Here is a 23,059-nt window from a genome sequence, read left to right as displayed (position 1 = left end):
AGTCTAGAAGGGGGAGACAGAGAACAAAAGAAAACATATTAACAAAATGAAATAAGTAGAATAAATGGAGAGGGGGCTGGAGAGGGGAATAAGGGCCCCACTTGCACCCTATTTAAAAAAAGTGAGGCAGCTACGGCCCAGAAACCACCACACCCCCAGAGCAAGAATCTTCTCCAAACTCCTCTGGAGTCACAGTGATTCCCTTCCATTCAATTCATTCAATCGTATTTAGTGAGCGCTTACTGTGTGCAGAGCACTGGACTAAGTACTTGGGAAGTCCAAGTTGGGAACATAGAGAGACGGTCCCTACCCAACAGTGGTCTCACAGTCTAGAAGGGGGAGATAGAGAACAAAACAAAACATATTAACAGAATAAAATAAATAGAATAAATATGTACAAGTAAAATAAATAGAGTAATAAATACGTACAAACATTCATCCATGAGAAGCAGCGTGGCTCGTTCCTTCATTCATTCAATCGTATTTATTGAGCGCTTACTGTGTGCAGAGCACTGGACTAAGCACTTGGGAAGTCCAAGTTGACAACATCTAGAGACGGTCCCTACCCAACAGTGGGCTCACAGTCTAGAAGGGGGAGACAGAGAACAAAACAAACCATATTAACAAAATGAAATAAGTAGAATAAATGGAGAGGGGGCTGGAGAGGGGAATTAGGGCCCCACTTGCACCCTATTTAAAGAAAGTGAGGCAGCTGCGGCCCAGAAACCACCATACCCCCAGAGCAGGAATCTTCTCCAAACTCCTCTGGAGTCACAGTGATTCCCTTCCATTCAATTCATTCAGTCGTGTTTAGTGAGCGCTTACCGTGTGCAGAGCACTGGACTAGGCACTTGGGAAGTCCAAGTTGGCGACATATAGAGATGGTCCCTACACAACAGTGGGCTCACGGTCTAGAAGGGGGAGACAGACAACAAAACAAAACATATTAACAGAATAAAATAGAATAAATATGTACAAGTAAAATAAATAGAGTAATAAATACGTACAAACATTCATCCATGAGAAGCAGCGTGGCTCATTCCTTCATTCATTCAATCGTATTTATTGAGCACTTACTGTGTGCAGAGCACTGTACTAAGCGCTTGGGAAGTCCAAGTTGGCAACATCTAGAGACAGTCCCTACCCAACAGTGGGCTCACAGTCTAGAAGGGGGAGACAGAGAACAAAACAAAACATATTAACAAAATGAAATAAGTAGAATAAATGGAGAGGGGGCTGGAGAGGGGAATAAGGGCCCCACTTGCACCCTATTTAAAGAAAGTGAGGCAGCTATGGCCCAGAAACCACCACACCCCCAGAGCAAGAATCTTCTCCAAACTCCTCTGGAGTCACAGTGATTCCCTTCCATTCAATTCATTCAATCGTATTTAGTGAGCGCTTACTGTGTGCAGAGCACTGGACTAAGTGCTTGGGAAGTCCAAGTTGGGAACATAGAGAGACGGTCCCTACCCAACAGTGGGCTCACAGTCTAGAAGGGGGAGATAGAGAACAAAACAAAACATATTAACAGAACAAAATAAATAGAATAAATATGTACAAGTAAAATAAATAAATAAATAGAGTAATAAATACGTACAAACATTCATCCATGAGAAGCAGCGTGGCTTGTTCATTCATTCAGTCATATTTATTGAGTGCTTACTGTATGCAGAGCACTGGACTAAGCACTTGGGAAGTCCAAGTTGGTGACATATAGAGACAGTCCCTACCCAACAGTGGGCTCACAGTCTAGATGGGGGAGACAGAGAACAAAACAAAACATATTAACAAAATGAAATAAGTAGAAGAAATGGAGAGGGGGCTGGAGAGGGGAATAAGGGCCCCACTTGCACCCTATTTAAAAAAAGTGAGGCAGCTACGGCCCAGAAACCACCACACCCCCAGAGCAAGAATCTTCTCCAAACTCCTCTGGAGTCACAGTGATTCCCTTCCATTCAATTCATTCAATCGTATTTAGTGAGCGCTTACTGTGTGCAGAGCACTGGACTAAGTGCTTGGGAAGTCCAAGTTGGCAACATATAGAGACAGTCCCTACCCAACAGTGGGCTCACAGTCTAGAAGGGGGAGACAGACAACAAAACAAATTAACAAAATAAAATAAGAATAAATGGAGAGGGAGCTGGGGAAGGAATAAGGGCCCCCACTTTCACCCTATTTAAAGAAAGTGAGGCAGCTGTGGCCCAGAAACCACCACACCCCCAGAGAAAGAATCTTCTCCAAACTCCTCTGGAGTCACAGTGATTCCCTTCCATTCAATTCATTCAATCATCATCATCATCATCATCAATCGTATTTATTGAGCGCTTACTATGTGCAGAGCACTGTACTAAGCGCTTGAGAAGTACAAATTGGTAACATATAGAGACAGTCCCTACCCAACAGTGGGCTCACAGTCTAAAAGGGGGAGACAGAGAACAAAACCAAACATACTAACAAAATAAAATAAATAGAATAGATATGTACACGTAAAATAAATAAATAAAAAATAGGGTAATAAATATGTTCAATCGTATTTATTGAGTGCTTACTGTGTGCAGAGCACTGTGCTGAGCGCTTGGGAGGTACAAGTTGGTGACATATAGAGACGGTCCCTACCCAACTCACAGTCTAGAAGGGGGAGACAGACAACGAAACAAATATCTACCCCAGCACTTAGAACAGTTCTTGGCACATAGTAAAGAGCTTAACAAATACCATTATTATTATTATTATTATTATTATTATTATTATTATTATTATTATTACCCCAACTCTTAGCAGAGTGCCTAGCACTTAAGTGCTTAACAAATACCATTTTTTTAAATGTAGTTCATCGTTCTCTAGTGACATTAATTAACACTGCCAGTGGCGACCTTCAGGACCTTCTCCCTTCTGCATCACCCTGACTTGACTATTGAATCTCTATTTGGCAGATGAGGGAATTGAGGCACAGAGAAGTTAGATGACTTGCTCAAGGTCACACACCAGGTACATGGAAGAGCTGGAAGTAGAACCCGGGTCCTCCAACTCCCAGGCCTGTGCTCTTTCATTCATTCAATTGTATTTATTGAGCGCTTATTGTGTGCAGAGCACTGGACTAAGGGCTTGGGAAGTACAAGTCAGCAACATAGAGAAACAGCGTGGCTCAGTGGAAAAGCCCGGGCTTTGGAGTCAGAGGCCATGGGTTCAAATCGCGGCTCCACCACCTGTCAGCCGTGTGATTTTGGGCAAGTCACTTCAATCAATCCAATCGTATTTATTGAGCGCTTACTGTGTGCAGAGCACTGTGCTAAGCGCTTGGGAAGTACAAGTTGGCAACATATAGAGACGGTCCCTACCCAATAGTGGGCTCACAGTCTAGAAGGGGAAGACAGAGAACAAAACCAAACGTATTAACAAAATAAAATAAATAGAATAGATATGTACAAGTAAGATAATTAAATAAATAGAGTAATAAATATGTACAAACATATAGACATATATATATACTTCACTTCTCTGGGCCTCAGTTCCCTCATCTGGAAAATGGGGATAAAGGCTGTGAGCCCCATGAGGGACAACCTGATCACCTTGTAACTTCCCCAGCACTTAGAACAGTGCTTTGCATATAGTAAGTGCATTTGCATGTAGTAAGTGCTTAATAAATAATAATAATATATTATAATATTATATGATATAATATATAGTATGCATAATATTTTAATAATTATAATATAATACTATTAATATTATTATATGATAGTAATTTATAATAAATGCCATCATCATTATTATTATTAACAGATAGAGATGGTCCCACACCACAACGGGCTCATGTTCCAGAAGGGAGAGACAGACAACAAAACAAAACATTGGTTAAGCACTTGCTAAGAATAATAAGTGTGGTATTTGTTAAGTGCTTACTAAGCGCCAGGCACTGTATTGAGCTCTGGGGGAGACAATAATAACAATAATGATGGCATTTGTTAAGCACTTACTATGTGCCTGTTAGACTGTGAGCCTGTTGTTGGGTAGGGACCGTCTCTATATGTTGCTGACTGGTACTTCCCAAGCACTTAGTACAGTGCTCTGCACACAGTAAGCACTCAATAAATACCATTGAATGAATAAATAAATGAATATGTGCTGAGCACTGTTCTAAGCGCTGGGGGAGATACAAGGTGATCAGGTTGTCCCATGTGGGGCTCACAGTCTTAACCCCCATTTTATAGATGAGGTAACTGAGGCCCAGAGAAGTGAAGTGACTTACCCAAGGCCACACAGCAGACAAGTGGCAGAGCCGGAATTCGAACCCATGACCTCTGACTCCAGAGCCCGGGCTCTTTCCACTGAACCATGCTGCTTCTCTAAGCTGCTTCACGCTTATTGCATGCAGAGCACTATACTAAGCACTTGGGAGAATCCAATAGAACAGTAAACAGACACACTCCCTGCCCACAAGGAGCTGACAGTGAAGAGAAGAGAAGAGAAAAAAGAGAAGAGGAGAGGAGAGGAGAGGAGAGGAGAGGAGAGGAGAGAAGAAGAGAGAAGAGAGGAGAAAAGAAGAGAAGAGAAGAGAAGAGAACAGAACAGAACAGAACAGAACAGAACAGAACAGAACAGAAAAAGAGAGAAGAGAAGAGAAGGGTAGAGAGAAGAGAGAAGATGAGAGAAGAGAAAAGAGAAGAGAAGAGAAGAGAAGAGAAGAGAAGAGAAGAGAAGAGAAGAGAAGAGAAGAGAAGAGAAGAGAAGAGAAGAGAAGAGAAGAGAAGAGAAGAGAAGAGAAGAGAGAAGAGAAGAGAAGAGAAGAGAAGAGAAGAGAAGAGAAGAGAAGAGAAGAGAAGAGAAGAGAAGAGAAGAGAAGAGAAGAGAAGAGGAGAAGAGAGAAGAGAAGAGAAGAGAAGATAAAAGAGAAGCAGCAGGGCTCAGTGGAAAGAGCCTGGGCTTGGGAGCCAGAGGTCATGGGTTCTAATCTCAGCTCCGTCCCTTGTCTGCTGTGTGACCCTGGGCAAGTCACTTCACTTCTCTGAGCCTCAGTTCCCTAATCTGGAAAATGGGGATTAAAACTGTGAGCCCCACATGAGACAACCTGATCACCTTGTATCCCCCCCAGCACTTAGAACAGTGCTTCGAACATAGTAAGCACTTAACAAATGTCATTATTATTACTATTATTATTATTATTAGAGGACAGCTGAGGACTCCCCCGCCCCTTCTAGAGTGTATGTTTTGTTTTGTTGTCTGTCTCCCCCTTCTAGACTGTGAGCCTGCTGTTGGGTAGGGACCGTTTCTATATGTTGCCAACTTGGACTTCCCAAGCGCTTAGTACAGTGCTCTGCACACAGTAAGCGCTCAATAAATCCGATTGAATGAATGAATGAATGAATGACCATCCCTATATATTGCTAACTTGTACTTCCCATGCAGTTAGTCCAGTGCTCTGCACACAGTAAGCGCTCAATAAATACGATTGAGTGATTGAATGAATAGCAGGCCCTCAGCCCATGGAAGGGTTGGCTCTCCTTTCCTTCATGCCATCGTAATTAAGGAGCGTCTCTATATGTTGCCAATTTGTACTTCCCTATCGCTTAGTACAGTGCTCTGCACACAGTAAGCGCTCAATAAATCCGATTGAATGAATGAATGAATGAATGAATGGCGGTCCCTATATGTTGCCAATTCGTACTTCCCAATCGCTTAGTCCAGTGCTCTGCACACAGTAAATGCTCAATAAATACGATTGAATGAATGAATGAATGAATGACCGTCCCTATATGTTGCCAACTTGTACTTCCCATGCACTTAGTCCAGTGCTCTGCGCACAGTAAGCGCTCAATAAGTACGATTGAGTGATTGAATGAATAGCAGGCCCTCAGCCCATGGAAGGGTTGGCTCTCCTTTCCTTCATGCCATCGTAATTAAGGAGCGTCTCTATATGTTGCCAACTTGTACTACCCAAGCGCTTAGTCCAGTGCTCTGCACACAGTAAGCGCTCGATAAATATGACTGAATGAATGAATGACCATCTCTATATGTTGCCAACTCGTACTACCCAAGTGCCTAGTCCAGTGCTCTGCACATAGTAAGTGCTCAATAAATGCAATTGATTGATTGATTGAGTGATTGAATGAATAGCAGGCCCTCAGCCCATGGAAGGGTTGGCTCTCCCTTCGTGCCATCGTAATTAAGGAGCGCTAACTGTGTGCAGAGCACTAAGCTCTTTCCTCCGCAGGTATCACATCTGCGTGACGGTGCTCATCTACTTCCTGCCCCTCCTGGTGATCGGCTACGCCTATACCATGGTGGGCATCACCCTCTGGGCCGGGGGCATCCCCGGGGACTCGTCCGACCGCTACCACGAGCAGGTGGCCGCCAAGCGAAAGGTAGGGGAGTAATGGGGGACTGGGGGTACCCGGGGAGGGGCCAGAGGCCTCCTTGAGGGCGGGGACTCTCTCTCTTTTTTTTTAATGGCATTTATTAAGCGCTTACTATGCGCAAAGCACTGTTCTAAGCGCTGGGGAGGTTACAAGGTGATCAGGTTGTCCCACGTGGGGCTCACACTCTTCATCCCCATTTGACAGATGGGGTAACTGAGGCACAGAGAAGGGAAGTGACTTGCCCCAAGTCACACAGCTGACCTTGGCAGAGCCGGAATTCGAATCCATGACCTCTGACTCCAAAGCCCGGGCTCTTTCCACTGAGCCATGCTGTCTCTTCTCTGTTGGCAGAGCCGGGATTCGAACCCATGACCTCTGACTCCAAAGCCCGGACTCTTTCCACTGGGCCATGCTGTCTCTTCTCTGTACTGTACTCCCCCAAGTTCCCAGGGCTCTGAGCACAGTCAATCATTCATTCATTCCTTCAATCGGATTTATTGAACGCTTACTGTGTGCAGAGCACTGTACTAAGCGCTTGGAAAGTCCAATTTGGCAGCATATAGAGACGGTCCCTACCCAACAGTGGGCTCACAGTCTAGAATTGAGCGCTTAATGATAATAAAAATATCAAAATTATGTTTTATATAAGATATAACTGTATAAAATATCATAAATTAAATAATATTGCTTTATTATATTAATGACATTTTATGTATTATATATTATTATTATTATGACAATTATTATGCCAATTTGTACTTCCCAAGCGCTTAGTACAGTGCTCTGCACATAGTAAGCGCTCAATAAATACGATTGATTGATTTATTAAGCGCTTGCTATGTGCAAAGCACTGTTCTAAGTGCTGGGGAGGTTACAAGGTGATCAGGTTGTCCAACTGGGGGCTCACAGTCTTAATCCCCATTTTACAGATGAGGTCACTGAGGCACAGAGAAGCTAAGTGCCCCCCAACTCGCCCGGCCTGGGGTTAGAGGGAGGATAATAATATTGATGGCATTTGTTAAATGCTTACTATGTGCAAAGCACTGTTCTAGGCGCTGGGGAGGTTACAAGGTGATCAGGTTGTCCCACTGGGGGCTCACATTTAATCCCCATTTTCCTGATAAGGTAACTGAGGCACAGAGAAGCTAAGTGACTTGCCCAAAGTCACACAGGTGACAAGCAGCGGAGCTGGGATTTGAACCCATGACCTCTGACTCCAAAGCCCGGGCTCTTTCCACTGAGCCACAAATATATTTATTATATATTTATTTATAACATTATATATACCACAGGGTACATACATTATATTCTATCATTATATTATATATTGTTATTGTTTTATTGTATTATACACAATTCTGTACATTATACATACACGATATTATATATTGTGATATGGCAGCGTGGCTCAGTGGAAAGAGCATGGGCTTTGGAGTCTTCTAGTGCTCATTCATTCAATTATATTTATTGAGCGCTTACTGTGTGCAGAGTACTGTACTAAGCGCTTGGGAAGTACAAGTCGGCAACTGATAGAGATACTCCCTACCCAACAACAGGTTATGTTCCCAACTTGGCCTTCCCAAGCGCTTAGTACGGTGTTCTGCACACAGTAAGCGCGCAATAAATACGATTGACTGAATGAAATGAGTGACGACTTGACACCTGTCCACATGTTTTGTTTTGTTGTCTGTCTCCCCCTTCTAGACTGAGATCCCGTTGTTGGGTAGGGACTGTCTCTATACGCTGCCAACTTGTACTTCCCAAGCGCTTAGTAAAGTGCTCTGCACACAGTAGGCGCTCAATAAATACGCCTAAATACGATTGAATGAATGAAATGAATGATGACTTACCTGTCCACATGTTTTGCTTTGTTGTCTGTCTCCCTCTTCTAGACTGTGAGCCCGTTTTTGGGTACGGACATTATATGTTCTCAAGTGTTCAATAAATATGATCGAATGAATGAATGGAGGAGCTGGGAGAGGGGGATGCATGGGAGAGGAGACTTGGGAGTTGGGAAGGAGGGGGATGAAGTGGGGAGGGGAGCTGGGAGAGGGGGTGGCTGGGATGGGGGGTTGGAGGGGTCCACAGGGGGGCTGCATGAGCCATCCATCCATCCATCCATCCACCCACCCACCTACCAATTCATTCATCCATCCATCCATCCCCCACCCACCCGCCTAGCAATTCATCCATCCATCCATCCATCCATCCATCCATCCATCCACCCATCCATCCACCCATCCATCCATCCATCCATCCATCCAACCATCCATCCATCCATCCATCCAACCATCCATCCATCCATCCATCCATCCATCCATCCATCCAACCTACCATCCACCTACCAATTCATTAAATCATCCATCCATCCATCCACCCACCCACCTACCAGTTCATCCATCATCCATCCATCCATCCATCCATCCATCCATCCATCCATCCACCCATTCATCCACCCATCCATCCACAGGTGGTGAAGATGATGGTAGCAGTGGTATGCGCATTTGCGGTGTGCTGGCTGCCTTACCACATCTTCTTCCTGCTGCCCTACCTGAGGCCTGACGCCTACCTGGACCCCTGCATCCAGCAGGTCTACCTGGCCGTCATGTGGCTCGCCATGAGCTCCACCATGTACAACCCCGTCATCTACTGCTGCCTCAATGAACGGTCAGATCCCTGAATCCCGATCCCTGACCCCTGACCCCTGACCCCTGACGGTATCGCCCACCTCCCTGGCCATCGTGTGGCTCGCCATGAGCTCCGCCATGTGCAACCCCATCATCTGCTGCTGCCTCAAAGATTAGTCAGAACTCCCCACTGGACCCTGGACCCTGGACCCTGACCCCTGCCGGTGGGTGGGTGGGTGGGTGGGTGAATGAATGGAGAGATTAGATGGGTGGATGGATGGATGGATGGATGGATGGATGATGGATGAATTTGTAGGTGAGTGGGTGGATGGATGGATAGATGGATGGATGGATGGATGGATGGATGGATGGATGGATGGATGGATGGTTGGTTGGATGAATTGGTAGGTGAATGGGTGGGTGGATGGATAGATGGATGGATGAACTGGTAGGTGGATGGTTGGATGGGTGGATGGATGGATGGATGGATGGATGGATGGATGGATGGATGGATGAATTGGTAGGTGGATGGTTGCGTGCATGGTTGCATGGATGGATGGATGGATGGATGGATGGATGGATGGATGGATGATGGTTGAATTGGTAGGTGGATGGTAGGTTGCACGGATGGATGGATGGATGGATGGATGGATGGATGGATGGATGGATGAATTTGTAGGTGGATGGTTGGATGGATGGATGATGGATGAATTGGTAGGTGAGTGGGTGGATGGATGGATGGTTGGATGAATGGATGAATTTGTAGGTGGATGGTTGGATGGATGGATGGATGAATGAATTGGTAGGTGGGTGGATGGATGGATGCATGGATGGATGGATGGATGGATGGATGGATGGATGGAAGAATTTGTAGGTGGATGGTTGGATGGATGGATGGATGGATGAATTGGTAGATGGGTGGATGGATGGATGGGTGGATGGATGGATGGATGGATGGATGGATGGATGGATGGATGGATGAATTGGTAAGTGTATGGTTGTGTGGATGGTTGCATGGATGGATGGATGAATGGATGATGGATGGATGATGGATGGATGACTGGATGGATGGGTGGATGGATGGATGGATGAATTTGTAGGTGGATGGTTGGATGGATGGATGGATGGATGATGGATTAATTGGTAGCTGAGTGGGTGGGTGGATGTATGGATGGATGGATGAATTTGTAGGTGGATGGTTGGATGGATGGATGGATGGATGGATGGATGGATGGATGGATGGATGGATGGATGGTTGGATGAATTGGTAGGTGGATGGTAGGTTGGATGGATGGATGTGTAGGTGGCTAGATGGATGGAAGGGAGGATAGGTAGGTGGATTGATGGGTGAATGAATTGGTAGGTGGGTGGATGGATGGGTGGATGGATGGATGGATGATGGATGGATTGGTTGGTGGATGGATGGATAAAAGGGAGGATAGGTAGGTGAATTGATGGATGAATGAATTGGTAGGTAGGTGGATGGATGGGTGGATGGATGGATGGATGGATGAATGAATTGGTAGGTGGGTGGATGGATGGATGGGTAGGTGGGTGGATGGATGGGTGAGTGGATGGATGGGTGAGTGGATGGATGGATGGATTAGGTGGATGGATGGATGAATGAATTGGTAGGTGAGTTGACGGATGGGTGGATGGATGAATGAATTGGTAGGTGGGTGGATGGATGGATGGGTAGGTGGGTGGATGGATGGGTAAGAGGATGGATGGATGGATTAGGTGCATGGATGGATGAATGAATTGGTAGGTGGGTGGATGGATGGACAGGTAGGTGGGTGGATGGACGGGTAGGTGGGTGGATGGATGGGTAAGTGGATGGATGGATTAGGTGGATGGATGGATTAGGTGGTTGGCTGGCTGGCTGGATGGATGGATGGGTGGCTAGGTCAGTGGGTGGATGGATGGGTGGATGGAGGAGTCATGTTCGCCCCACCTTGAAGGGGAGCCGTAAGGAGCCCGCCCTGACAGTCATTCTCGGTTTCCAGGTTCCGCTTCGGGTTTCAGCGGGCCTTCCGGTGGTGCCCGTTCATCCGGGTGGGCGACTACGAGGGCCTGGAGCTCAAGTCCACCCGCTTCCTGCAGACGCAGTGCAGCACGTACAAGGCCAGCCGCGCGGAGACCACCATCTCCTCCGTGGCCGGGCCCGGCGATGTCACCCTGGAGGCGGGCATCAAGACGGAGCCCTCATCCCTGGACCTGGCCTCCAACGGTTCCTCCTCCCGCGGAGACTCCAAGGCCGTGTCTGACACCTTCAGCTTCTACTCCAACTCTCTGTCCTGCTGAGCCCCCGTCCTCGGCCCCCCGACCCGGGCTATGAGAGCCACGGATCGAGATGCATGGCCCCCTCCCAGACCCCTGCCCCGCCCAACCCCCCCTGGCCTGACTCCTATCAACATCCAGACCCCCCCCCACCCAATCCCATCCGGTCTCCGGGCCTCACCCGCCCCTCTCCGTCCCGGGCTATTTTGGATGCGCTTCCGCCCGTGGGAATAATTGCAGTATTAATAATAACAATAATAATGGCATTTGTTAAGCGCTTATTAGGTGCAAAGCACTGTTCTAAGCACTGAGGGGGATACACAGTGATCAGGTTGTCCCACGTGGGGCTCACAGTCTTCATCTCCATAATAATAATAATAATGGCATTTGTTAAGCGCTTACTATGTGCAGAGCACTGTTCTAAGCGCTGGGGGGATACAAGGTGATCAAGTTGTCCCACGTGGGGCTCACAGTCTTAATCCCCATTTTACAAATGAGGTCACTGAGACTCAGAGAAGTTAAGTGACTTCCCCAAGGTCACACAGCAGAGGGAACTGAGGCCCAGAGAAGCGAAGTGACTTGCCCAAAGTCACACAGCTGACAAACGGCGGAGCCAGGATTAGAACCCATGACCTCTGACTCCCAAGCCCGGGCTCTTTCCACTGAGCCACACTGCTTCTCTGTATTTAAGAATAATAATGGCATTTATTAAGCACTTACTATGTGCAAAGCACTGTTCTAAGCGCTAGGGAGTTTACAGGGTGATCAGGTTGTCCCACGGGGGACTCACAGTCTTAATCCCCATTTTACAGATGAGGTAACTGAGGCCCAGAGAAGTGAAGTGACTTGCCCAAAGTCGCACAGCTGACAAGTGGTGGAGCCGGGATTTGCACCCATGACCTCTGACTCCAAAGCCCGGGCTCTTTCCGCTGAGCCATGCTGCTTCCCTATTTGTTAAGCACTTAGTATGTGCCAGGCACTGGACTAAACGCCGGGGTGGATACAAGCAAATCGGGTGGGACACAGCCCCCGGCCCACGTGGGGCTTACAGTCTCAACCCCCATATGACAGAAGAGGGAACTGAGGCCCAGAGAAGTGAAGTGACTTGCCCGAGGTCACCCAGCAGACACGTGATGAAGCTGGGATTAGAAACCGTGACCTTTTGACTCCCCAGCCCGGACTCTAACCACTAGGCAGGCTGCTTTTCCAAGGACACCTCCCTGCCTGGAGACTTTGGATGCTCTTCATCCCCCTTCTTCTTCTTCTGGATGCTCTCCGATGGGAGGGATCCCGATACGGAGTTGATGCCGACCCCTCCCTCCATTCCAGGACGTGTCTCCCCCAGTTCGTGCTTGACCTTCCTGAGAGGTGGTCCCTTCCCCACTTTGTGCTCTGAAAGGGGAGATGAGGCGGGGGACCCCGGAATCCGGCTGCCTGACTGGCCAGCTGAGCCAGACTGAACAGGACGGCGTGTTTGGGTCCTGTCCCAGAGACTGAAGCACATAATAATAATAATAATTGAGATATTTGTTAAGCTCTTACTGTGTGCCGAGCACTGTTCTAAGCACTGGGGTAGATCCGAGCTAATTAGGTTGGACACAATCCCCGTCCCACATGAGGCTCACTGTCTCGATCCCCGTTTTCCAGGTGAGGTAACTGAGGCCCAGAGCCGTAAAGTGACCAGCCCAAGGTCACACAGCAGACCTGTGGCAGAACCGAGATTAGAACCCACATCCTCTGACTCCCAGTCCCGGACTGTTTCCACTAGGCCGCACGGCTTTCTCGCTCTCCCCGGTCCCCCGGGCTGGGGCTGGGGCCCGGACCTTGTTATAATAATAATAATTATGGTATTTGTTCAACACTTACTATGTGGCGGACACCGAACTTGCTGGATACAAGCAAATTGGTTGGATAAAATCCCTGTCTCACAGGACTCAATCCCCATTATCCAGATGAGGGAACTGAGGCCCAGAGAAGTGAAGTGACTTGCCCAAGACGTGTGGCAGAGCCGGGATTAGAACCCATGACCTTCTAACTTCCAGGCACATGCTCTATCCGCTAGGTCATGCTGCTTCTGTAATTGTTCTGGGTGGATGGACAAGAGGTGGTCTTCCTCTCAGTAAATCCCGCCTGGGCCGGCTGACGGCGAAAGGGATGGGCTGGCTGCCAGGGGAAATTCCCACGTGGCTCCGGAGGAAGCTTTGCCATCGAGCCAGGAAAGGGGCAGCTCCCAAACTAGGCCTTCCGGAGCTCTAGTCTGGGAATTCTCCCTCCCCGGCCCCCCTCCGCCTTCCGCCTCCGCCGGCGGGAAGAGACGTGTGTGGAGACCTGGATACGTGAGCAAGGATGCTGCTCTTTGGAGGATTGTCCATTCATTCAATCATATTTATTGAGCACTTCCGGTGTGCAAAGCTCTGGACTAGGTGCTTGGGAGAGTACAGTAATAATAATAATAATGATGGCATTTGTTAAGCGCTTACTATGTGCGAAGCACTATTCTAAGCGCTGGGGGATACAAGGTGATCAGGCTGTCCCACGTGGGACTCACAGTCTTCATCCCCATTTTACAGACGAGGGAACTGATGCTCAGAGAAGTTAAGTGTCTTGCCCAAGATCACACAGCAGGTGTGTGGCAAAGCTGGGATTAGAACAACAGATACATTCCTGCCTGCATTCATTCATTCAGTCGTATTTATTGAGCACCAACTGTGTGCTAAGCGCTTAAGAAAGTGAGCTAGAACAATTTGGGGGGGGAAGGTTGCTGGGGGGGCCAACCTTTGTCCATATTCTCCCGCTGCAGTAGCTGGGTGGGATTTTCCGGGCCTAGGGCTGAGCCGGGGGACCTCAAAGCCTCCAGATCTGATCTCGGCAGCCTCCGGGAATTATAATAATAATAATAATGGCATTTATTAAGTGCTTACTATGTGCAAAGCACTGTTCTAAGCGCTGGGGAGGTTACAAGGTGATCAGGTTGTCCCACGGTGGGCTCACAATCCTTCACCCCCATTTTCCAGATGAGGGAACTGAGGCCCAGAGAAGTAAAGTGACTTGCCCAAAGTCACACAGCTGACAATAAGCGGAGCCGGGATTGGAACCCATGACCTCTGACTCCAAAGCTCGGGCTCTTTCCACTGAGTCAGTGACCCCCTGGCCTGTACCCTGGCCAGGAGGACGGTGACTTCACCCCTCCTTGTTTCACCACAAGACTTGGGGGTGCCCGGCAGAGCCCCCCGCTTCTACCCCTCCCTCACCCCTCGCCCCTTGCTGCGGTTCCTTTATAACTGTGAGCCCGTTGTTGGGTAGGGACCGTCTCTATATGTTGCCAACTTGTACTTCCCAAGCGCTTAGTAGAGTGCTCTGCACCCAGTAAGTGCTCAATAAATATGATTGAATGAATAATAATGATGGTATTTGTTAAGTGCTTCCTATAATAATAATAATGTTGGTGTTTGTTAAGCTCTTACTAGGTGCCAAGCACTGTTCTTAAACACTGAGGGAGATACAAGGTTGTCCCACATGGGGCTCACAATATTAATCCCCGTGAAGCAACTGAGGCACAGAGAAGCTAAGTGACTTGTCCAAAGTCACACAGCTGACAAGTGGCGGAGCCGGGATTAGAACCCACGACCTCTGGCTCCCAAGCCCGGACTCTTTCCACTGAGCCGTGCTGTTATAAACGAGCAGATCACCCAGCCTCAGTCTCCCCTAACTGGTATTGAAGCCACCAAGTCCCCCCATTGGGTGCCATAATAATAATAATAATAATAATAATAATGGCATTTGTTAAGCGCTTACTATGTGCAAGGCACTGTTCTAAGCGCTGGGGAGGATACAAGGTGATCAGGTTGTCCCATGGGGGGGCTCACAGTCTTCATCCCCATTTAACAGATGAGGTAACTGAGGCACAGAGAAGCTAAGTGACTGGAAGGAGAGAGATGGGGCGATAACTGGAGGGTGCCTTTGGGTCAAGGCACTAGCAGCTTGGCTCAGTGGAAAGAGCCCGGGCTTTGGAGTCAGAGGTCATGGGTTCGAATCCAGGCTCCACCACCTGTCTGCTGTGTGACCTTGGGCAAATCACTTCATTTCTCTGAGCCTCAGTTCCCTCATCTGTAAAATGGGGATTAAGACTGTGAGCCCCACATGGGACAACCTGATCACCTTGTATCCCCCCCAGCGCTTGAACAGTGCTTTGCACATAGTAAGTGCTTAACAAATGCCATCATTATTATTACTAGCAGAGACCCAGACACACAACATTGTGTGTGCTTGTTACACCAGGTCTCAGTGTCAAATAATCTTAAGGAACATTTTGAGGAAATCTGCCAGAACCGACAAGGATCCCACAGGAAGACTCCTTACCCTGTTCCCTGATTCCTGTCTTTTGGTCCGAAGCCAGTATTTTCCCTTCCAAGAGGCCTGTCAACTTGGGCATCGCTTCTGAGCTGCAGGGGGAAGGAGGCGAGAGGGTCTCCCCCCCCCCGAACCCCAAATCTAGCCCCTCTCCCCACCCCTTCGCACCCTGTTTTTTGTTAGTATGTTTGGTTTTGTTCTCTGTCTCCCCCTTTTAGACTGTGAGCCCACTGTTGGGTAGGGACTGTCTCTAGATGTTGCCAATTTGTACTTCCCAAGCGCTTAGTACAGTGCTCTGCACATAGTAAGCGCTCAATAAATACGATTGATGATGATGATGAACCCCGAATCTAGCCCGTCTCCCCACCCCCAGTAGCCAAGGAGACCGTGAGCTCCCCAAACCCATTGTCTGCTAGCCACTGTTACTGGATGTAATAATAATAACCCACTGTTGGGTAGGGACTGTCTCTATATGTTGCCAACTTGTACTTCCTAAGCGCTTAGTACAGTGCTCTGCACACCATAAGCGCTCAATAAGTACGATTGATTGATTGATTGATTAATAATGATGGTATTTGTAAAGCGCTTACTAGGTGCCAAGCATTGTTCTAAGCGCTGAGCGATCCCGGGCGGGAGTCAGGGGAGGGGGGTGGACTGTGTCCTGAACGCTTGGGAAAGTCCATCAGGGAGACCAGATGTGTCCTCCTGACTGCACCAATCTACTCCTCAAATGGAAATTGCCTCCTTCCTGCTGCTAGAGGGAAGGAGCTAGGACATATGGAAGCAGTAGTTAGTTGTAGCTGTAGTAATAATAATAATAATAATGACATTTGTTAAGCGCTTACTATGTGCCAAGCACTGTTCTAAGCGCTGGGGAGGTTACAAGGTGACCAGGTTATCCCCCGTGGGGCTCCCAGTCTTCATCCCCATTTTACAGATGAGGTCACTGAGGCCCAGAGAAGTGAAGTGACTTGCCCACAGTCACACAGCTGACAAGGGGCGGAGCCTGGATTAGATCCCATGACCTCTGACTCCAAATAATAATAATAATAATAATAATAATAATGGCATTTGTCAAGCACTTGCTATGTGCCAAGCACTGTTCTAAGCACTGGGGAGGTTACAAGGTGACCAGGTTGTCCCACGGCGGGCTCCCAGTCTTCATCCCCATTTTACAGATGAGGGAACTGAGGCACAGAGAAGGGAAGTGACTTGCCCAAAGTCACACAGCTGACAAGTGGTGGAGCCTGGATTAGAACCCATGACCTCTGACTCCAAATAATAATAATAATAATAATAATAATAATAATAGCATTTGTCAAGCGCTTACTATGTGCCAAGCACTGTTCTAAGCGCTGGGGAGGTTACAAGGTGACCAGGTTGTCCCACGGCGGGTTCCCAGTCTTCATCCCCATTTTACAGATGAGGTCACTGAGGCCCAGAGAAGTGCAGTGACTTGCCCAAAGTCACACAGCTGACAAGTTCCGGAGCCTGGATTAGAACCCATGACCTCTGACTCCAAATAATAATAATAATAATGGCATTTGTCAAGCACTTACTATGTGCAAAGCACTGTTTTAAGTGCTGGGGGGATACAAGGTGATCAGGTTGTCCCACAGGGCCTCACAGTCTTCATCCCCATTTTACAGATGAGGGAACTGAGGCCCAGAGAAGTGAAGTGACTTGCCCAAAGTCACCCAGCTGACAAGTGGCAGAGCCGGGATTAGAACCCATGACCCCTGACTCCCAAAGCCCGAGCTCTTTCCACTGAGCCATGCTGCTTCTCTAGTAGTAGTAGCAGCTGTAGTAGTAGTAGTAGAAATAGTAGTAGTAGTGGTAGCAGAAGTAGTGATAAGCAGTGTGCCTAGTGGTTAGAGCCCGGGCTTGGAAATCAGAGGATGTGGGTTCTAATCCCATCCCCACCACTTGTCTGCTGTGTGACCTTGGGCAAATTCATTCAATCGTATTTATTGAGCGCTTTCTGTGTGCAGAGCACTGAATTTTAAGCGCTTGGTACAGTGCTCGGCACACAGTAAACACCCGACAAATACCGCCGCAGTCGGAGCGTGGATCATTTCACTTCACTTCCCTCCTCAGTGGCCTCACCTGTAAAACAGGGACTAAGATGGTGACCCCCATGTGGGACAGGAAGGATGTCCAACCTGATGATCTCTCCCAGCGCTTAGAACAGTGTGTGGCACGTAATAAGTGCTCAACAAATACCATTATTATTATTATTAGTGATAGCGCTTATTATTAGTGGCAGGGCACTGTATTCGAGAAGCAGCGTGGCTCAGTGGAAAGAGCATGGGCTTTGGAGTCAGAGGTCATGGGTTCAAATTCCGGCTCCAACAATTGTCAGCTGTGTGACTTTGGGCAAGTCACTTCACTTCTCTGTGCCTCAGTTACCTCATCTGTAAAAATGGGGATTAAATCTGTGAGCCCCCCGTGGGACAATCTGATCACCTTGTGACCTCCCCAGCGCTTAGTACAGTGCTTTGCACATAGTAAGCACTTAATAAATGCCATTATAATAATAATAATAATAATAATAATATATAATAATATTATTATTACTAAGTCCTGGGGACAACAGACTGAGGGAGGCAGGCAGGGTCAATCCTGGGGTCCCTCTGAGGACTGGCTTCCAGTGACATTTTCAGTGGTGGCAGTGAGGCACAGGAGGACGGGCAGCAAATTATAATAATGGCATTTGTTAAGTGCTTTCTATGTGCCGAGTACTGTTCTAAGCGCTCGGGTAGATACAAGGTAATCGGGTTGTCCCACGGGGGGCTCACAGTCTTCATCCCCATTTTCCAGATGAGGGAACTGAGGCCCAGAGAAGCTAAGTGACTTTCCCGAAGTCACCTAGCTGACAAGTGGTGGAGCCGGGATTAGAACCCATGACCTCTGACTCTCAAGCCCGGGCTCTTTCCTCTGAGCCACGCTGCTTCTCCGGGACTGTGAGTTCCGGGGATCATTTTGGGGTATGGAGGGATGGGGGTCCCGTCCTCTGGGGTCGTCCAGCGCATCCCAGAGAGCGCTTTATAATAATAATGATGGCATTTATTAAGCACTTACTATGTGCAAAGCACTGTTGTAAGCACTGAATTATGGACCCCAACCCTCTTGGAACCACGAGGCCAGAGGTTTCCCTGTTTGTAATGGTATTGGTTAAGCGCTTACTATGTGCCAGGCACTGTACTAAGCGCTGGGGTGGATATAAGATAATGAGGTTGGACACAGTCCCTGTCCCACACAGGGCTCACAGTCTTCATTTCCCTTTTCCAGATTAGACTGTGAGCCCACTGTTGGGTAGGGACTGTCTCTATATGTTGCCAACTTGTACTTCCCAAGCGCTTAGTACAGTGCTCTGCACACAGTAATAATAATAATAATAATAATAATAATAATAATAATGGCATTTATTAAGCGCTTACTATGTGCAAAGCACTGTTCTAAGCGCTGAGGAGGTTACAGGGTGATCAGTTTGTCCCACTGGGGGCTCACTGTCTTAATCCCCATTTTACAGATGAGGTCACTGAGGCACAGAAAAGTTAAATGACTTGCCCAAAGTCACACAGTTGAAAGTTGGCGGAGCCGAGCCGAGGTTTGAACCTCTGACCTCTGACTCCAAAGCCCATGCTCTTTCCACTGAGCCACGCTGCTTCTTGGCTTATTGAGTAAGCACTCAATAAATATGATTGATTGATTGATTGATTAGAACAGTGCTCTGCACACAGTAAGCGCTCAATAAATACGATTGAATGAACGAATGAGGGAACTGAGGCCCGGAGAAGTGGAGTGACTTGTCCGAGGTCATAAAGCAGACAAGTGAAGCAGCGTGGCTCAGTGGAAAGAGCTCGGGCTTTGGAGTCAGAGGTCATGGGTTCAAATCCCAGCTCTGCCAATTGTCAGCTGGGTGACTTTGGGCAAGTCACTTCACTTCTCTGGGCCTCAGTTCCCTCATCTGGAAAATGGGGATGAAGACTCTGTGAGCCCCCCGTGGGACAATCTGATTACCTTGTAACCTCCCCAGCGCTTAGAATGGTGCTTTGCACAGAGTAAGCGCTTAATAAATGCCATTATTATTATTATTAAGTGGCAGCGGAATTAGAACCCAGGTCCTTGTGAATCTCAGGCCTGTGCTCCAACCCCTAGGCTAGAAGGATTTGGGGGGTGGAGGCCAGGAGCCCTGATTTGCACCCATGTTCTGAGTGTCTGGTGTCGTCCAGTACAGGAGATCCATGCTCCGATTGTGGCAGTATTGGTTAGGCGCTTACTATGTGCCAAGCACTGTGCCAAGCGCTGGAGGAGACACAATTCAAGCAGGTCAGACGTAGTCCCTGTCTAAGGGACTAAGGGGGAGGGAGTAGATGTTGTCTGTTGTTGTATAGTGTTCTCCCAAGCGCTTAGTACAGTACTTTGCACACAGCAAATGCTCAATAAATCATCATCAATCGTATTCAGTAAATAAATAAATAATATTCAATCGGATTCAGTAAATCCGATTGAATGAATGAATGAACCCCCATTTTACAGATGAGGAAACTGAGGCGCAGAGAAATGAAGTGACTAGCCCAAGGTCCCACAGCAGGCAAGGGGAAGAACTGGGATTGGAATCACACTGTGAGCCCATTGTTGGGTAGGGACCGTCTCTATATGTTGCCAACTTGTAGCTTAGTACAGTGCTCTGCACACAGCAAACGCTCAATAAATCCGATTGAATGAATGAATGAAGCCCCATTTTACAGATGAGGAAACTGAGGCACAGAGAAATGAAGTGACTAGCCCAAGGTCCCACAGCAGGCAAGGGGAAGAACTGGGATTGGAATCACACTGTGAGCCCGTTGTTGGGTAGGGACCATCTCTATATGTTGCCAACTTGTACTTCCCAAGCGCTTAGTACAGTGCTCTGCACACGGCAAATGCTCAATAAATCCGATTGAATGAATGAATGAACCCCCATTTTACAGATGAGGAAACTGAGGTGCAGAGAAATGAAGTGACTAGCCCAAGGTCCCACAGCAGGCAAGGGGAAGAACTGGGATTGGAATCACACTGTGAGCCCGTTGTTGGGTAGGGACCGTCTCTATATGTTGCCAACTTGTACTTCCCAAGCGCTTAGTACAGTGCTCAGCACACGGCAAATGCTCAATAAATACGATTGAATGAATGACTGAATGAATCTAGATCCCCTGACCCTCAGGTCCGGGCTCTAACCACTGGACCACGTTGCTTGTCGTGTATTCTTCCTAAATATTCATGCTGCTCTTCCGTCGGGTTTACTATTGTCACGATTATCATTATTATCGCTGTCATGACCGCTGCGTTTGTTAAGCACATCTTATGTAATAATAACGACGGTATCAAGCGCGTAGTACAGTGCTCTGCACATAGTAAGCGCTCAATAAATACGATTGATGATGATCTGCCAAGCGCTTACTATGTGTCAAGCATCGTCCTAAATGAGGGGGGTAGATTCAAGGTAATCAAGTTGGACCCAATCCCTGTCGCCCGTGGGGCTCACAGTCTTCGTCCCCATTTGCCAGATGGGGAAACTGAGGCACGGAGAAGTGAAGTGACTTGCCCAAGGGGTCCCAGGGTCCTCTGTCTCCCAGGCCTGGGCTTTTCCCAGATGGCGTCGCTGCTTTTTCCGTTCCGCGTGAGAAGCGTTCCCTGTCTAAAGATTAGCGCAGACAAACATTGAGGATTTCCAGGTTCGGGGAGAGGCGGTGAGAGAATAAATTGTCGTCAACGAACCGCATTAAGGCATTTTTGGTCCGAATGATCCCCAAAATAAAATGCTGCGTTCCATCAGTGATTCCCTCAGTGTGAGCCCACTGTTGGGTAGGGACTGTCTCTATATGTTGCCACCTTGTACTTCCCAAGCGCTTAGTACAGTGCTCTGCACACAGTAAGTGCTCAATAAATGCGATTGATTGATTGATTGATTCAGAGTAACAACAAGTCCGGGTGGTTCTTCTACTTCGACTGAATATTCCCACACATCTCATCCAGCCCACATTTATCTCCCTTCTAGATTGTGAGCCCGCTGTTGGATAGGGACTGTCTCCACATATTGTCAACTTGGACTTCCCAAGCGCCTAGTACAGTGCTCTGCACACAGTCAGCGCTCAATAGATAAGAACGAATGACTAGATAAATTCATTCATTCATTCAATCGTATTTATTGAGCGCTGACTGTGTGCAGAGCACACATCTCATCCAGCCCACATTTGTCCCCCTTCTAGACTGTGAACCCGCTGTTGGGTAGGGACCGTCTCTATATGTTGCCAAGTTGGACTTCCCAAGCGACTAGTACAGTGCTCTGCACACAGTAAACGCTCAATGAATACGATTGAATGAATAAACGAATTTATCCAGTCATTCAATCTTATCTATTGAGCGCTGACAGTGTGCAGAGCACACGTCTCATCCATCCCACATTTATCCCCCTTCTAGACTGTGATCCCGCTGTTGGGTAGGGACCATCTCTATACGTTGCCAACTTGGACTTCCCAAGCGACTAGTACAGTGCTCGGCACACAATCAGTGCTCAATAAATACTACTGAATGAATGAATGCATTTATCCAGTCATTCAATCTTATCTATTGAGCGCTGACTGTATGCAGAGCACACATCTCATCCAGCCCACATTTATCTCCCTTCTAGACTGTGAACCCACTGTAGGGTAGGGACCGTCTCTAGATGTTGCCAACTTGGACTTCCCAAGCGACTAGTACAGTGCTCAGCACACAGTCAGCGCTCAATAAATACGATTGAATGAATAAATGAATTTATCCAGTCATTCAATCTTATCTATTGAGCGCTGACTGTGTGCAGAGCACACATCTCATCCAGCCCACATTTATCCCCCTTCTAGACTGTGAGCCCGCTGTTGAGTAGGGACCATCTCTATATGTTGCCAACTTGGACTTCCCAAGCGCTTAGTACAGTGCTCTGCACACAGTAAGCACTCAATAAATATGACTGATTGATTGATTGATTGACAATAGAACAATAAACAGACACATTTCATGAGCTGACAGTCTAGACCACCCACTAGGCTTCAGTGCAATGCTGTACAGCCAATAGGTGGCTGATATAGTGCTGTGTATATAGCAGGCATCCAATACAGTGCTCAGCATTTAATAAGTACATAATATAATGCTCTACACCCAGAAGTTGCCCAGTACAGAGCTCTGCACACAGTAATAATAATATAATTATTATTATGTTATAGACTTCTAGACTGTGAGACCGTTGTTGGGTAGGGACCGTCTCTATATGTTGCCTACTTGGACTTCCCAAGCGCTTAGTACAGCGCTCTGCACTCAGTAAGCGCTCAATAAATATGACTGAATGAATAAATTAATAATAATAATGATGGCATTGATTAAGCGCTTACTATGTGCAAAGCACTGTTCTAAGCGTAGGCACCC

General features: G+C 47.5%; 1 protein-coding gene across 1 annotated transcript in view; it reads left to right on the top strand.

The window, feature by feature from the left end:
• The window catches only part of TACR1 (tachykinin receptor 1), a 54,232-nt gene extending 42,945 nt beyond the window's left edge, over window positions 1-11,287 (top strand). Inside the window, exons 3-5 of the mRNA XM_038747190.1 lie at window positions 6,212-6,362; window positions 8,827-9,023; window positions 10,990-11,287. Of these exons, the coding sequence (XP_038603118.1) occupies window positions 6,212-6,362; window positions 8,827-9,023; window positions 10,990-11,287 (646 nt within the window). The remainder of the gene's footprint in view (window positions 1-6,211; window positions 6,363-8,826; window positions 9,024-10,989) is intronic.
• The last annotated feature ends 11,772 nt before the right edge of the window (window positions 11,288-23,059 follow it).

Source organism: Tachyglossus aculeatus, chromosome 5, assembly GCF_015852505.1.
Source record: "Tachyglossus aculeatus isolate mTacAcu1 chromosome 5, mTacAcu1.pri, whole genome shotgun sequence".
NCBI lineage: Eukaryota > Metazoa > Chordata > Mammalia > Monotremata > Tachyglossidae > Tachyglossus > Tachyglossus aculeatus.
This window is presented reverse-complemented; position numbering and strand designations above follow the sequence as displayed.